The sequence below is a fragment of the Polyodon spathula genome, chromosome 2, assembly GCF_017654505.1.
Source record: "Polyodon spathula isolate WHYD16114869_AA chromosome 2, ASM1765450v1, whole genome shotgun sequence".
NCBI classification, from domain to species: Eukaryota; Metazoa; Chordata; class Actinopteri; order Acipenseriformes; family Polyodontidae; genus Polyodon; species Polyodon spathula.
The window spans coordinates 100,917,379-100,933,843 of NC_054535.1; the positions used below are offsets into that span (position 1 = coordinate 100,917,379).

Consider the following 16,465-nt stretch of genomic DNA (forward strand, 5'->3'; position numbering starts at 1 on the left):
AACAGTACAATAAAGTAAAAAAAAATCTGAAAAAGATTACCCTAGAGCAGAGAAAACAAACCCAATACAAATGTGATTAATCGTATATGAAATACAAAGCAGTCTGAATGGAATTCTAAAATGAGACAAAGGATTCTTCCCCTAGAGATAAACTGCTGCACGCTCCACAGCTCCGTTTTCATAAAGCCGTGAATGCTGACATTTACAAAGGGGTTCCCTGTCTGCCGTGTCCAAGCTGAAAGGCTGATCTGTGTGCTGGGCTGCGTGTCGAGACGCTCGAAACACCTTCATTACAGACACAAAGTACACATGGCACACACTTTAAAGTCTGTTCAGATTTTATTAAACTTGCCTTCGCAGCCAGTTGCCATGGCAATGTCAGCAAGCAGGACCTTTATGTATTTGCATGAGTGTCCCAGAAAATCCATGAGTAATTCACATGAACTACCTGCATCTCCGACTGAGAGATCATTCGCCATCATGCTGCTTTATTCCTGGGTGTTACACGGACACAGAATGTTCCATAATAGCTTAACGTGATAAAATCTGATTTTATTTAAGTCGCTGTTCTGATTGAAAGTGTATGAACGAAACAATAGAAATCTCAGTTTATACAGGGTTTATATACTGTAGGTGGATCATAAGATTTTTTTCTTGTCAAACTTATCACGTTACAGAAAAGGTGGAAGGTCAATTTACACTGCCGGTAGAACATGGCAAAAAGGCATGGATTACAAACTAGACACAATAAGGCACATGTGAATGTAAGGGATGGCCGTTTTTTTTGAGAGAGAGATTTACAGGATTTTATGAAAACTAGCATGCATTCACTCAACAGAGATGTTGGATACAAAAACAATGAAACTGGTATATTTCAGATATTCCACAAATATACAAAGCAAAGTGCAACACAGTAATAAATACAGAAAATGACACAGACCTAGTGCATTTCAAGAAACACAAAGAACATCTCAGATTTTGCAGCAGTTCTACACATCACTGGCCAAGCTTATAGAATAACGACACACAGATGTAGATTTGCATATTGCTTTAGCCATAAAATGGAGACATGAATACCGTACAATTTGGTAAATCGCAAGCACCTGCGTACAGCATTGACATGTCATGAAACAACTTCTCTGTTTATTTTACAGTGCTGTATAACACACAACTGCTTGTGATGTCTCGGAATAGTGCACATTTGCACTATTCCTGCAATTGAGGATTTAAACAAGCCCCAGAAAAGTGCACAATATATACTAACAATTATGGTATTTACATGTGTTTGTTTGTGTTGCAGGAATTAAGATAAAGGAGATAAACACAACAAGAGAACAGGCTTGTTTTACCCTCTCCCTTTGCAGGAAAACAACAGGGGATATCTTTGGGGGTGCTTTACAGATCTACAGGATCAGAGGAATTCAGGACTGGCAGTACATACGTAAGCAGACAAAATCAAGCTATCACACATGACAAACTGCTGCAGCACATGAGCAGATTAAAACGTGAAGAGAGCAGTAGTGCAAAGCAATGTTTAAACTGCAATTGTGAATCACTGCAATAGCATGTGTGCAATGAAACAGTAACTGTGAATCTGAGTTGCAGTCTGCTGTTAATTGTGGCCCAATCAGTGCAGATTAACTGCAGAAGAAATGGGAATGGGTTCAACAAAGCATAAAGCAAAAACTCCATTACAAAAAACACTTGGTATTGAAAACACCACCATTTACAGCACTGCTACTGCACACACACAGACAGGAATTACACCTTAGTGCAAAGGTGAATGTATTCCTTTGCTTCCATAAATCGTATAAACAGGACTTGTATAATGGACTGGTATATAATGTGCTGCTTTTCTCCAGCCACTTCCAGGTACAGGTTGGTTTGATCATTTGTAACAACCACAATAAAGAGTGAGTATGGGAGGGAGATCAACCTCATTGAACTGAGTGAACTTAAGGATGGAATCAAAAGCGTAGTGGTCATGGCAAGTGAAAAAGTGAAGCTTGGCAAAATAGGCACTCTATTTGAAAAGCAGGATACAGAAATGATAGGCGAGTCAGAAAGGGGTTTAGAGTGACAGACTGAGGAACACAATAGTCATGCTATTTGCAGTATCAAACACTGACATACAGGAAGGACTGCAAGAGTGACAGGCTTGACAGTGAAGCCTCGCCGCTGATATCTTCATGTTGCCTGGTGAACAGAACAAAGGAGATCACGTGCTATTGAATAAGTTCAAGTAGGCGTTTTGAATACGAAGGCGTGATAGACAAAAAATTACAACCAGGTTTACTAGACTTAAAGTGTTGCACAGCTGTTAAGGCACCCACTGATCTTCCACTTGCTCACTGAAGCAATAAGGTTGATTATAACAAAGAAAACATTTCCAATATGAAATCTATCATTCAGTTACTTATTCCCATGCTGTTTTACAGTTTAAGTACTAATAACAAATGTTTACAACACACACATTATATATATATATATATATATATATATATATATATATATATATATATATATATATATATATATATATATATATATTTATATATGTACACAAACAGGTTCTTCGTGTATATGTTTTACACAACGACCAGACACTTCCATAAGAAAGAGCACAGACGGAAATGCTTCCGGTTGTTTTCCTCTGGGCAGCGCTGCTCTATTGCAGAAGCACTCAGAGGTAGACAATGTTCTCTTCACTCCCATCCTGTCCATTCTCAGGCTGCAGGGAGATATAGTTCTGGGGCTCAATCAGGAGATGCAGTGGCGGGGACTGGGAATATCCTCGATATGGGCTTGATGCGCTTTGGCCTTGCCCAAGAGAAGCTTTGTCCGTGTTAGAACAGTGTGTGTTGGTTTCTGAAAGGAAAAAAAAAAAAATATATTTTAAAAAATCACTATCAACAGCATTAGTTATTACAAACATAACTGTAATGGTGATCCATTATGGTCCTATAAACTTAAAAATAACATCTTACTCACAGCCTACATTACTTGTCAGCCAATGTGCTTAAAAAGGGCAGCCAAATTCCCACAGGAGCACATCCTGATAGTCGGCTGTGTGTTTATATCTGTTTACAGCACTGTTCTCCAAGCAGCACCAAAACTCACATCTCCATGTCATACTTTGAGAAAAGAAGCGATCCCACCATGAAGCCTGGATGCTATTACATATTAATTATCACCTCGCCTGAGTGCAATGTTTCAGCAAAGCAGGTGCCCAACTAGCTGAGAAAGGACTGATCATACCCGTGCTATTGGCAGCTTTCTGTTTCAAGAAAACAATCTAAATGGCTAATCCTGTTTGAGCTCTATGTTATATGACCTATAACCCCCGCATCTCTCTGGTAATTGTAACTGTGTTTTTGTTGGCTCAGTTGTACATAGTTAGTTGGTCCATGCGTGTTTTGCCAAAGCAATGTCAGCTGTTTTTTTTTTTTTTTTTTTTTTTTTTTTTTTTGCTTTGTTCTTTGAAAATTGAACTGCCTTATCAATTTCCTATTTTCAATAATAGTACAATCCATGCTGGTCCACATAAGAAATAATGTGTAATTCAAATAAAAATACACACAAAAAAGTAATTCCTAAAATGGAAAACAGCTGGTAAATGTAGCACTGTTGCTACTATTCTTTTCCCATGCATTGGACAGCAATGACTCGACCCAATCACACTCCCAATCACATATATATATTTATGTTTATAAATCCAGACTGAAGGAAAAGGAAACGTATGAATATGAGTGCTAAAATAAAACACTTCAGGTACAGTAGCTTTGGGTTTATCCACCTGTCATAAAGAGATCAAACAAACTCTGATGCATGCCTTGTGCTTTCTATACCAATCTTAGGCATTGTGGGAACTTGCTCTAAGGCCTCCCCCAATGTGTCCCGTTCACAAGCAATGTATACAATTACCATGGAAACAGGTCTGCCATCTTAATAAACAAAAGTGCAACTTTAATTGAGGCCTGGAGGAGGCCAATGCTAAAGGAGGTAGATAACAGCAAAAAGGGAAATGCCATTAGCTGTAACATCATGCAATATGTATTTGTATTTCTGTAGTTTTTTGTATTTTTTTTAACTAACAAAGCCTGATCCCAATCCTTCTGTAAAATATCTAAAATATGTAATCCGTATTACAGTAAACAGGCACTTGCACAAATTACTAAAGACAGCATAGTCAAATGAAAGGAAGCCATTCTCATTCCCACAGCGTCTGTGTGTATGGTCCTAGGTTTTATAGGTGTCTTTACATCATCAGTGGCTAAAGATCTGGAACATATGTTAATCTTGACTAATTAAGCCAGTAATTGGTTCAATTAAATAACTGAGAAATCAGTTGAAACAAAAACCAGAAGACCCTGTAGTTCCCATGGACCCAGGTTGGAGACCCCTGGTGTAGTAGGATGGCCTATCATGGTTGTCAAAGGGTTATCTCACTGATTATAAGCTAAATCTCATCAGCTTCTCTGACAAAAGAAGGAGTGTTAGTGAGACAACATTCTACATCATTATAGAATGCAGTGTATGACAGCAAGAATATCCAAGGGATTTCCACGGATCACCGAATGTTTTGGCATGACAGGCTTTAGGTTTGAGAAACTGGTCTGTAATCCTTTGCTGGGTATTTTTATGAAATCAGTTGAAACATTTTTTAAGATTGTTTACCGTTATTGGCTCTGTCTCTGTGTCCCCAAACAACGCCTGCTGGAATCTGCTGCTGGGTGCTCTGCGGCCTCCAGTTCTGATTGGAGGAGGCCAGTGGGTGGTACGGAAAGTCAGTCCTCTGATTGGTCTGGTTCTCGCTAGTTCGTGCAATCAGAGAGTTTAAACTGTTGTGTGCACTGGGGGTGTCCGGGTACACAAAGGAACTGGAGCGGTGGTGGTTGATAAGAGACATCTGCAAGGCAGCCTCATTCACAAAAACAGAACCGCCCCCTTCAAAGCTTCTTGAGCGGCAGTGACTGGTCACCTGGTCAAAACAACAATAAGAGAGTCAAATCTGAATGATGACACCTGATCTAGCAGAGAACTGACACCTACAGCACTTAGTCGGGGTTTCCAAATAGATCTGAATTTTGCAAATTCAGTCTTTGACATCTGAGACTCCTGGTCTTTTCTTCCACCTATAGCCTTAACCTGGCTACATATTACTATTACATCATCGATGATGCTGACAAAACAAACTGCACTTCCTGTTAATGATAAGCAGGATCCTAGTGTTCCGGATTAAAAAAAAACAAAATTCTTAGGTAAAACAAAATAAAATCTGCGTCACTCTGCCATTAAAATAACATGAAGTTACAAGCTCACCAGTGCTATCAATCAATAATATAAACAAACATACCATTTTAATCATTCCTATCACTAGTAACACTGCACTGGATACTGAAGTAAACTGCAGCTATATTTCAAAATTAGTGTGACAGCACGCCTCTTTCAACCTTGAGCTCTGTACACCTGAAGCAGTTTTATTGAGCAAGTACATTTACATAAATTTAAAGCAAAATTGGCTGTGCTGATGGTTATATATAAAAAATGTAGTGATTTGGTTATCGAACAAACAACAAAAAGCCTTGCATGTTTTTTGCCCCGCCCCGAGTGTAAAACAAATATTCTCCGAAAGCATAGAAAACCTGTGATTTTCCATGTTATTCCGCAGCACAGCGATTCCTACAATCCCATTGAGACAGTGGTGTTCATTTAAGGTATCAGATCACAGGAGCTGTCCGTCATTAAAAGAAAGCCTGTCCATATGCTAAACTCTCTCATGGAAACTGTTATTAGGCAAACAATGCTTCTGAGATACCAGCACCAGTCAAATAAGGTTACAAATTGAAAAGTACGCAGAAAGTAGTTTTAATCCTGAAAATATAATGTGGTTTTTTGGTTGTATGACTGTTGATTGCAGTGTGAGGTACGTGCTTTGAGATTATTACATGCAAGCCTTCTTCCAACATTACTATACAAGGCAGTATTTTATAAATGGTTACCAAACAAAACTACACTCAAAATGGGGAGACTGCTAGAACAATCTAGGAAAAATAACCAGACCACATAACAGAGTATATATCATTTGTGACTTTTTTTTCCATATAAGACACTGAAACAAATGAATTTAGTCGTATTAAGTTACATTTTAACTAAAACATTAAATCCTATTAAACGCCTCAAGAGGTTGTCTATGCAAGCTTCTATCTGTGTTACCTGTCCACCCTCTGTGATAAGACTGCTGATCTACGGTAACAGCTGCCTACAGGCATTACAATTCCCTGGGAGAAGGCTTTATCACATGCTGCTCTGCAGAGCTGGCACTGGCAATAATGGCCAGTTGACAGATTAGCTAAAGATAAGAATTCTAAACAGATAGTGGGACAGTCAACTCGGAATTCCTTTAAAGATATAATAAAGAGACTGGATCTGCTGCTTTGCTTTAAGGCTCCACAATCCTAGACATTTTGCCCCTGTGTCTGTGTGATACAGTCACATTCCTTGCCCGAGTCCAGTGGGCTGTCTTTGGAAGAGCGTGGCTCTGCATTCAGGTGCTGTGTGCTGTAGTGTATCAACCTTGTACAATGCTACCTCATTTCCACCTCTTCAGTTAGAAACAGTGAATGGCCTGACCCACCCAGCTCCTGTTCACACTAGATCACCTTCACTGAGGTGGTCCTCGAAGGAAGCAGTGCCACACTGACGAGTATAGTTAAGAAGAGCAGCTATTTATAGTAGAAGGCTTTTGACATTTTTGTGGGCTTTTTTTTTGGATGTCAATGCAAAAAGTACACGTGTGTAAAGTTAATATTTCTTGAATAATTTAAACACATGATTTCTTTGACCAGCCAAATATGCATCTGTTTCTGTCAAACTGTGAACCGCATATAAAAGATTTAGTTGAATTAATACTGTGTGTATTGGACAGCCCCAATTACCCTTAACCACGGTACAGGTTATTTCTATTTTCACAATAAGGCAGTATATTTCTTACATCGCCAAGGTGCTTCAACACACTGTAAAATAGCCCATCTAGTGGTCAAACATTGTAACTGCAGCAAACTGGAAAGTGGAATCTGAGTTTTCTACAGTGGAAAGCTCCTAAGCACCTGGTTGCTGTCCATTGGAAACATAATGGGCAGGCTGCTCTGGTGCCTGTGCTTCCAGCTGTCCAGCTTCTCCCTCTCCTTCTCTACCAGCCTCTGGCCCTCGCGCAGCCGCTCCAGGTTGTGCTGGTATTCCTGCAGCTGGCTCTCAAGCTCCTCGCGCTCGCGCTGCAGCCGCTCGGCCTGCAGGTGGCACTCTCTCTCTCGCTGCTCCAGCCGGCTCTCCTGCTCCCTCTGCTGCCGCTCCCGGTGGTCGCACTCACGCTCCCAGCGCTGCTGCTCCAGTCTCAGCTGGCTCTTCAGCCGCTGCACACCAGCCAGCTCCTCACGCTGCTTCTCCACATTACGCTGCTTCTCCTGCTCCTGGAGGAGGTTGCCGCGGGAACCGGGGAGGCGGGGAATGCGCTCGCTCTCCAGGAGGAGTAGCTTCTGGACCTCGAAGCAGCTGTCCTGAATCGTCACGGCTGCCTGAAAACAATGAAAAGGGTTGTGCTTTGTGTGGCCATGTATATTGGTATCTGATATAATACGAGGCAACTTTCAAACTGGCTTCTACAATAGTTTCCTGAACGTTGCCTTGAGTTACAGCAGGTGATAGTAAAGATCCAAAGTCAGCAGGATTCTATTTAATCATCATCATTCAATTCTGTTTACAGGAAACAACACACACGTTTTCTATAGGAAGCACAGCTGATTTTGTTCCACTACTGCAAGACAACAGTTTTGATAAGGAGGATTTAGGGATGGAAATACATTTCCCATTGCATAACAGTTTGATCCATTCCTGGTTTTACTATGAGTTTAATAACACAGATTGTTATCTACACACTGTATCTAATGAAATGTGTGAAACTGCTCTGTAATAGGAGTCTTATTTCCATCTTAGGGATTACTCTTGACTCACCAAAGACTGTGTAGTTTATTATGTGTATTGTAAAACACACTGTTAAATGTTAACGTAGATAAAGAAACATTCAGGTTTCTAAGGGAGTTGACTTTGCTTATTGAAACATATTTCATGACAAATAAAAGATTAGAGGAGCGCTTGTTTAGATGAGATTCTTGATGAGATCGAAGGCTTTTCAAAGCAGATGAAATGCTTATTATTACAGTACACTATTCTTGCTCAAAAGGACAGTCACGTTTGTTAAACACAGTTTCATTTAATTACACGCAGCACCTGGCCACAGTAAACACCTGGTGAAATGTGTAATAAAATATCTTTTTACAACAATGCCCCAGTTTGCTTCGTGATGATTGCATAAAACATGTTAGTTAACAGGGATCGGCTGCTTATTTGTATAAAGACAGAACACTCCCCTTCTAGCCCAATATAGCCACAGGACAGAATACAAAACAAGCCTGTGAAGAAGTTGTTTCTGCAGCTCCAGTGAGCTTTGCATTGCTGGATGATTAATGGAGTCTCACCTGCAAGCTGTACATGAGTTGTGTCAAGCTCTGCACACTCTGAGCCACCTGAAAAAAAAAGAGTTCAAACCACCTGCAGACACGTTCAAGAGCTATTAAATAACATTGTGCTGAACTAAGTGTGACCCTTACTTCAGTGCATGAGAAGTTCCGAAAAAGAGAAGCTCCCATTTCATTATTTTAACTTCACTTTTTTTTTTTACAAACTAAATTGTTTCCTCACACACACCATACAGTCGGTTATTAATGATACATCAATATAACTTTAAAATGACAGTAACAGCAGCTAAGACAATACCTGGTGTTTTTTTTTTTCACTTGCTTGTCTACCATGTGTGTTGTCAGCCCCCTTGTGGCTGGTTAAGACACTGCAGGAAAGCTGCTGCTAGATGAAGTGTTCACGAGCTACACAACAATATTGCAACTTTCTCAAATAATATACACATGTTTTTATATTTACTGTGAACAACCACTGTTTTTTTTTAACTGAATATGACAAATCTTAAAAACATTAAAAAAGTTAATTGAATTTAATTCACTCACATGTACTGCATTTAAAATAACCGATTCAAATCTCATAAAAGCTGATCTATCACCAGCATTACAATGATTGGAAGTACTCTATCACTTCACGCAGAATCACACAGCAGTTCCTCTGTTTGCAGTTATAGTGCTTTTAACCATTTTTTATTGACAGAAACACCAATCCACACATTTTAAACACTCACTAATGCTATCAATTTGAAATACTAAAAGAAACGCATTCAATTTAGTGGCAAACATTTAGACTAGAAGTCTTTCAGTGAAGACACTTTGAAATGTTTCTCGCTATAAATACCCAGCAAGACATCAAAACCTGAGTGTTTCACAGTTAAAAGCTAATCTGAAAAAACACAGCTACAGAACTGTTTTTTACATTTGGCAGGAGTGCTAATTGGATGAACCAAGGTGTGTTTGAGAAGGAAAATCCTAAACAAGAGTGCAATTGAGGGGTTTACAGTACGTGTCATTTCAGTAACCTTGGTCCTTACAATCCTTGTAATTTCTAATCCAAATCGAATACAAAACTTTACCTTGAGGCTGGTATTGTTGGAGTCGGTTCTCTTCAATTCCCTGAGGGATTGTAAGATGTAAGAATAAGCTCCAGACCATTCCCCTTCCCTTATTTCAGAGTCTGACGACAGGGATACAGAACTAGAACTCTGTGTGTTCAAGTAATCAGCTTAAAAGGAAAAAAAGGATTTTCAGTACAGATAAATGATGCACATAACAGCCACACTCTCAAAATTCAAATAGTCTAGTATTATGCCATACTTGATTATAGTGACCTGACCATATTTTACAAAACACATTATTTTAAGAATGTTCAAATTTCATACAGTCGCACGTGATCTATGTTTATGCAAAACTGATTCACAAACACTTCACACATGATCGCTGGTAGAGTGGAATAAAGCTTGTGTTGTTTGACATTAATATTCACTATAAATCAGGTCAGCATCATGGTAACATCTTGACATTGCAGTATCTGATTTATTGATATTATGTTCACCCCTGTGTGGTGTTATTAAGGCTGCTTGAATCTTAACAGTTGCTGGTTTGTAATGAATGCATTTGTACTTTATTAGCAGTATTGTGAAATAAATAAACAAATAAATAAATAACACCTGTTGCACTTACACTCAGTTGGAGATTCAGGAATACTGCTGAAACTTTCAAAGGCTTTGAGTTTCATCGGTGAACTGGGCTCACCAAGACTCTCCTGTGATTGGCTACTGGAACCACAGGGCTGTGATGTCAGAGTAGCAGTGAGTTTTTCAGCTGAAAAACAAAGCACACATTGAGTGGTGAGAAATCTACTGTAAAAACAATGAGCTTAGATTTAAATTGCAGAGTGGAAAGCTGTCATTAATGTGAAATATGGAATTTATATCCAACAGATCCAACTCATGCACTGTATACTGCTGAGCCCTGTCTGTGAGATCAAACTCATGCACTGTATACTGCTGAGCCCTGTCTGTGAGATCAAACTCATGCACTGTATACTGCTGAGCCCTGTCTGTGAGATCAAACTCATGCACTGTATACTGCTGAGCCCTGCCTGTGAGATCAAACTCATGCACTGTATACTGCTGAGCCCTGTCTGTGAGATCAAACTCATGCACTGTATACTGCTGAGCCCTGTCTGTGAGATCAAACTCATGCACTGTATACTGCTGAGCCCCGCTTGTGCGATCAAACTCATGCAATCTATACTGCTGAGCCCTGCTTGTGAGATCCAACTCATAATGTTTTGTACAAGTTCCATTCTTTAATTCTTTCTAAACCGATCTGATAAAATGACACATCCAATTCACACACACAGCCCCCCCGGGTTATAAAAGCAAAATCAAAGATTTTTTTGTTACTTTTCTTATTTGTTTTAAAATATAAACCAGACAAATCTAGGAAGACTCAGATTGCAACACTGCTGATGGCAACAGAGATATGAGTGGAACCAATACAGATGTGAACGCATTAAACAAACACAGATAAACACAGACACGCGGTCTGGCAGTACATTGTGAACAAATAGGCAGCTGTGACACTGAAATGAGTCAAATAAGCAGTGTTACAGATCCGTTGTGTCTACTTGCAAGTATGTCATTAGGGACCCTTAACGAAGCTATCCTAACAAAGTGCTACGTGCTGATCTGAATCCTGCCTGGACAGTGAAGCAGCTGTGTTGTAACAGCTTGGTCCTTGCCCTTAGACATACGAGAGGTTAGAAATGGACCTGAAAGCCCCTCACCCTCTCTGAGTGCTGCTGTTAAAAGCATGGCAGCCTGTGGCACTTCCTCTGGGTCTGGTCTGATCAGTAAGTGTGGCCCTGGCATGGACTCCTGGTGGACGCTCATGCCTGTGAGCTCTGCATAGATCCTCAGCTTGTCTTCCAAACTGTTGCAGATCTGCTGGTCCTGGTTGCTGAGAGTCTCTGTCAATGAAGTTAAATGCAACTTTAATTTGCGTAGCCCCTTTCACATGGCACAGCAAAACCGTAGAAACTAATTGATTTTTATTTTTGGCTTAACAGTAACTACAGGTTCTCCAGATGTTTAAGAGCAAGAAACTCTGAGAGCGAATAATAAAAATCTCAGACAAATACAACCACACAGCCCAGGGCAGAGTGGATCACTTGGCACTAGAAGGTATTCGTTTTATTTGAGTAATTTCACAGAGTGAGCTGCAATGTGCTCAATGTGTCCAGCAGGTGTAGTTGGTGGACAGTATAAATGTAGTGCAGTTTAGCTGCTGCAATAGTAGTACAATATGAATAGGAAATGTAGTACTGCAGCCAGTAGGTCTTGCATTGACACTGAAAGTCCTCAGTATGGGGGTTAATTCACTTCAGAAAGAGAATGTGTTTGATATATAAAACACAGTCGTGATAGACAATCTGAACTAGATGTTAAAAACTAAAATCTATTTGAACATGTGTATTTAAAAAGAACTATGCAGGACTTAATAAAGGTTTGGTCTTAATACTGAAGCTACAAGGAATTTCTTGCAACAAATCACCACTTTTTTTTTTTTCAATGAACACTTTTACACTTTTTCCTGATGCTGTAAAAAGTTGGTGTTACCCTGGAGTTTAAGAATCTTCTGTGCCCTGGCCTCAGCGATCCGCCTGTCCTCCTCGGTCTCACTTGTCCGCTCCTCCTCCTCCTCTGGACAGCTTCAGAGAAACATACATGTTACTGCCGTGTAACTGAACACCGCTCAGAATAGACACGCTGATAACACAGGCATCATCGTAAACACAACCACCTAATAAGAGGTCCTGACAGTATTTTACATCTCAGTAACTTGCTCAGTAAAATAAATGCTTTGCCCCTTTAAAAGTGAGAAGTTCCCTCCTGCGTTAAAGCGAACCCCAGGTTGTCACTGAGTCTCTCTTTATGCATGGGGAAGGCTGAGACAGCATGTACTGTGAGACTCGCTTACCCAGGGCATCACTGAGTCTCTCTCCATGCATGGGGAAGGCTGAGACAGCATGTACTGTGAGACTCGCTTACCCAGGGTGTCACTGAGTCTCTCTCCATGCATGGTAAAGGCTGAGACAGCATGTACTGTGAGACTCGCTTACCCAGGGCATCACTGAGTCTCTCTTCATGCATGGGGAAGGCTGAGACAGCATGTACTGTGAGACTCGCTTACCCAGGGTGTCACTGAGTCTCTCTTCATGCATGGGGAAGGCTGAGACAGCATGTACTGTGAGACTCGCTTACCCAGGGTGTCACTGAGTCTCTCTTCATGCATGGGGAAGGCTGAGACAGCATGTACTGTGAGACTCGCTTACCCAGGGCGTCACTGAGTCTCTCTTCATGCATGGGGAAGGCTGAGACAGCATGTACTGTGAGACTCGCTTACCCAGGGCATCACTGAGTCTCTCTTCATGCATGGGGAAGGCTGAGACAGCATGTACTGTGAGACTCGCTTACCCAGGGTGTCACTGAGTCTCTCTTCATGCATGGGGAAGGCTGAGACAGCATGTACTGTGAGACTCGCTTACCCAGGGCGTCACTGAGTCTCTCTTCATGCATGGGGAAGGCTGAGACAGCATGTACTGTGAGACTTGCTTACCCAGGGTGTCACTGAGTCTCTCTTCATGCATGGTGAAGGCTGAGAAGCATGTACTGTGAGACTCGCTTACCCAGGGCGTCACTGAGTCTCTCTTCATGCATGGGGAAGGCTGAGACAGCATGTACTGTGAGACTCGCTTACCCAGGGCGTCACTGAGTCTCTCTCCATGCATGGGGAAGGCTGAGACAGCATGTACTGTGAGACTCGCTTACCCAGGGCATCACTGAGACTCTCTTCATGCATGGGGAAGGCTGAGACAGCATGTACTGTGAGACTCGCTTACCCAGGGTGTCACTGAGTCTCTCTTCATGCATGGGGATGGCTGAGACAGCATGTACTGTGAGACTCGCTTACCCAGGGTGTCACTGAGTCTCTCTTCATGCATGGTGAAGGCTGAGACAGCACGTACTGTGAGACTAGCTTACCCAGGGTGTCACCGAGTCTCTCTCCATGCATGGGGAAGGCTGAGACAGCATGTACAGTGGGGCTCTCTTACCTCTCCACTGCTTCTCGAATGTGTCTCATCCAGCTGTTGCGCTCCTCTTTGGAAGCCGTGTGAATCTCATACATCTCTGGCCCTGCAGATGAAGCACTGATCAGAAACATCCCTCGCTCCTCGTTGGCTACTTCTCTCACTATTAGCTTCTGTAGAGAGATAACTGGAGGTTTCTGATCCTGGTGAGAAAAGAACAAATACATACAGAATGAAATAAAAACAACTTGACTGAAGAAGTGAAAACATATATTTACCGGGAATAAACTGGGTAAAGAGCAGCAGTCTGGTTTAAAAAAAAAAAAAAAAAATCAGTTTTCTCTGGCTATAATGTCTTCACATCTATATTCCTAGGGGGTATTCATCTTCCACAGGGTGAAATATTCTGCTATATCTACACAGTGTAAAGAATGGTTCTCTTTGCTTACCACCGCAGCAAAGACGTATTTTTGGTCTTTCTCCTGCAGGAATATTAGAACGTCAGTCAGAAGTAGAGCCATGATATCTGTGAAAGAAAGGCACCTGTTTGAAACACGAAGCCGACACACACTTCCTGCTGTATTGGGAGCCTGGGGTCACATAGCTGCTCCAAAACCATGTTAAACATACAGCAAATTAGGGTTTTTTAAAGGGCTAAGAAAAAAATACAGTACAATACAGCAGCTTTAGATATGACAGGTCATTTTCCAAATGTGAGCCGTAAAAAAAGATTTTAGTCAAAACGTTTGTCATGGACCTTATTAAATTTCTTTTAGTGTTTACAAATTGGAACATAGCAAATACACACATTTACCACCAGGGAAACTGACAGCAGTGCTGTCAGAAGCCCTTTGCGAATTCAGTAAATGTGTCTACTTCATTGAGATCTTTTAGTGCTGGTTGCAGATTCAGTGTAAAAGCGCACGGTTACCCTCCTAAGTGACCCACCTTTCAGCCTCCCGGTGGCTGTTTTCCAGTAGACCAGCCCCTCATGCTGCAGAGTGCGGTCCCTGCTCCTCAGGTCCTGCTTCCGGAACAAGTGGCCATTCTTCAGCTTGGCAAACGTCTTGTTCTCGACCCTGCTCAGGATCTCCAGCAGCTTCTGCTCCTTCTCGTACTCGCTGACCCTCAGGTCCACCGTCGCTATGATATCCTTGATCAGTCCCAGTGCTCTGGTCAGGTCTGCATGCTCCTCTTTGCCTTCTAATCAGATTTTAATAAGATAACAAGACATTGAGTAAACAAGAGGTCTGAGAGGGGTTCCCATGGGCAGGCAATAAATGCTCCACCCCTAATAATTCTGTCCTCCTTGAAAATGGTAACATTTTGGGGGGACGGCATTGTGACATGGCAGTCTCATTAAATGATTCTGCACATTGTTAAAGAGATGATTAACGGCGCAAGCTCACCCACAGTTGTTCTGTTTCAAGGCTGCTGTACCAATGCTTTTGGCAGGACACGGTGCATCTATTTAAAATAGATACCTTACAGCAGCCTGGATCTCCTTCTATTGAATAATGCTAATGAATACCGACCAGGGCTACCAAAACTAACTTTAAACTAGAAATATTTGGTCAAAGTTGAGTATGATGCAGAAAACAATACCTATAAAGAATGTATTTTTGACATATTTCTGCCTCACGATGTGGAATTTTAAAATGCTGAAATTTTTAGCAGACAAAGGATATAGTGTACCACAGGTATTAACATTCCTTTGTATTTTGAAGCCTGTCTACCAAGAAATATGTTGAGTACATATAATCCTATTATTTACACAATGCTGGCACACTTCCCCCAAGCACTGATGCAGTGAAACTTGGAAACTGTTTAAAGAAGATTTATTACATAATACCCAATCACAGTTTTATATTCGCCAATCAGCTTTAGTTGCACTGCCCCTTCCTTCTGGAACTCCCTGCCCAGCTGCATTCCACATTCTACTTCCGTTTCTCAGTTTAAAAGCGCTCTCAAAATGCACCTCTTTTAAGCTCTCTTCTCTTTTTAGGCTTTGAAATAAGAACTAAGGTTTTGTATCTTGGTTTTATCCTTACATTGTTTATCAATGTATTTGGAAAATTCTGCTTTTATCTTGTCTGTATTTAAGTTCATGATGTTTATAAATCTATTTGTATCTTGGACATTTTGACTGTGCAGAGCCTTGGGACACGTCGATGTGAATGGCTCTATTTAAATTTAAATTAAAGTTATTATTATTATTATTATTATTATTATTATTATTATTATTATTATTATTATTATTATTATTCAGTTCAGAAAGGCACATTTATATTTTTTTTACAAAGATAAGAAATGTGTTTTTACTTTGCTGTAATAGGTGTGTTTACTTACTAGCTGTCACATTCGTGCAGAAGCATTCAGTTCAAAAAATGAAAAAACTGGAAAGCTTATTCAGATTTAACCTGAAACTTCTACAAACCTGAACAAGTCAAACCCTTCTCAAACCTCACATTAATTTCTCAGGTATAGCCACATGGAATCCCTGGTAGTTTCTGGAGCTCTGTGCGGAGCTGATTTTCCTAAGCCCTGTGCGCAGCTGATTTTCTGAAGCCCTGTGCGGAGCTGATTTTCTGAAGCCCTGTGCGGAGCTGATTTTCTGAAGCCCTGTGCGGAGCTGATTTTCTGAAGCCTTGTGCACTGCTGATTTTCTGAAGCCCTGTGCAGAGCTGATTTTCTGAAGCCCCGTGCAGAGCTGATTTTCTGAAGCCTTGTGCACTGCTGATTTTCCTAAGCCCTGTGCACAGCTGATTTTCTGAAGCCTTGTGCACTGCTGATTTTCTGAAGCCCTGTGTGGAGCTGATTTTCTGAAGCCCTGTGC

At 41.0% G+C, this 16,465-nt stretch overlaps 1 protein-coding gene across 6 annotated transcripts in view; it reads right to left on the reverse strand.

Moving 5' to 3' along the window:
* Positions 1–320: 320 nt before the first annotated feature.
* Positions 321–16,465, reverse strand: part of LOC121305420 (rho guanine nucleotide exchange factor 28-like) — a 116,379-nt gene continuing 100,234 nt past the window's right edge. For all 6 annotated transcript variants that reach the window (XM_041237095.1, XM_041237084.1, XM_041237077.1 and 3 more), the window contains 11 exons: positions 14,578–14,832; positions 14,079–14,155; positions 13,654–13,832; positions 12,158–12,249; positions 11,326–11,508; positions 10,215–10,355; positions 9,608–9,756; positions 8,535–8,582; positions 7,110–7,574; positions 4,678–4,981; positions 321–2,868 (listed from right to left, as the gene is read on the reverse strand). In XM_041237095.1, the coding sequence (XP_041093029.1) occupies positions 2,684–2,868; positions 4,678–4,981; positions 7,110–7,574; positions 8,535–8,582; positions 9,608–9,756; positions 10,215–10,355; positions 11,326–11,508; positions 12,158–12,249; positions 13,654–13,832; positions 14,079–14,155; positions 14,578–14,832 (2,078 nt within the window). In that variant the 3' untranslated portion in view covers positions 321–2,683. The remainder of the gene's footprint in view (positions 2,869–4,677; positions 4,982–7,109; positions 7,575–8,534; positions 8,583–9,607; positions 9,757–10,214; positions 10,356–11,325; positions 11,509–12,157; positions 12,250–13,653; positions 13,833–14,078; positions 14,156–14,577; positions 14,833–16,465) is intronic.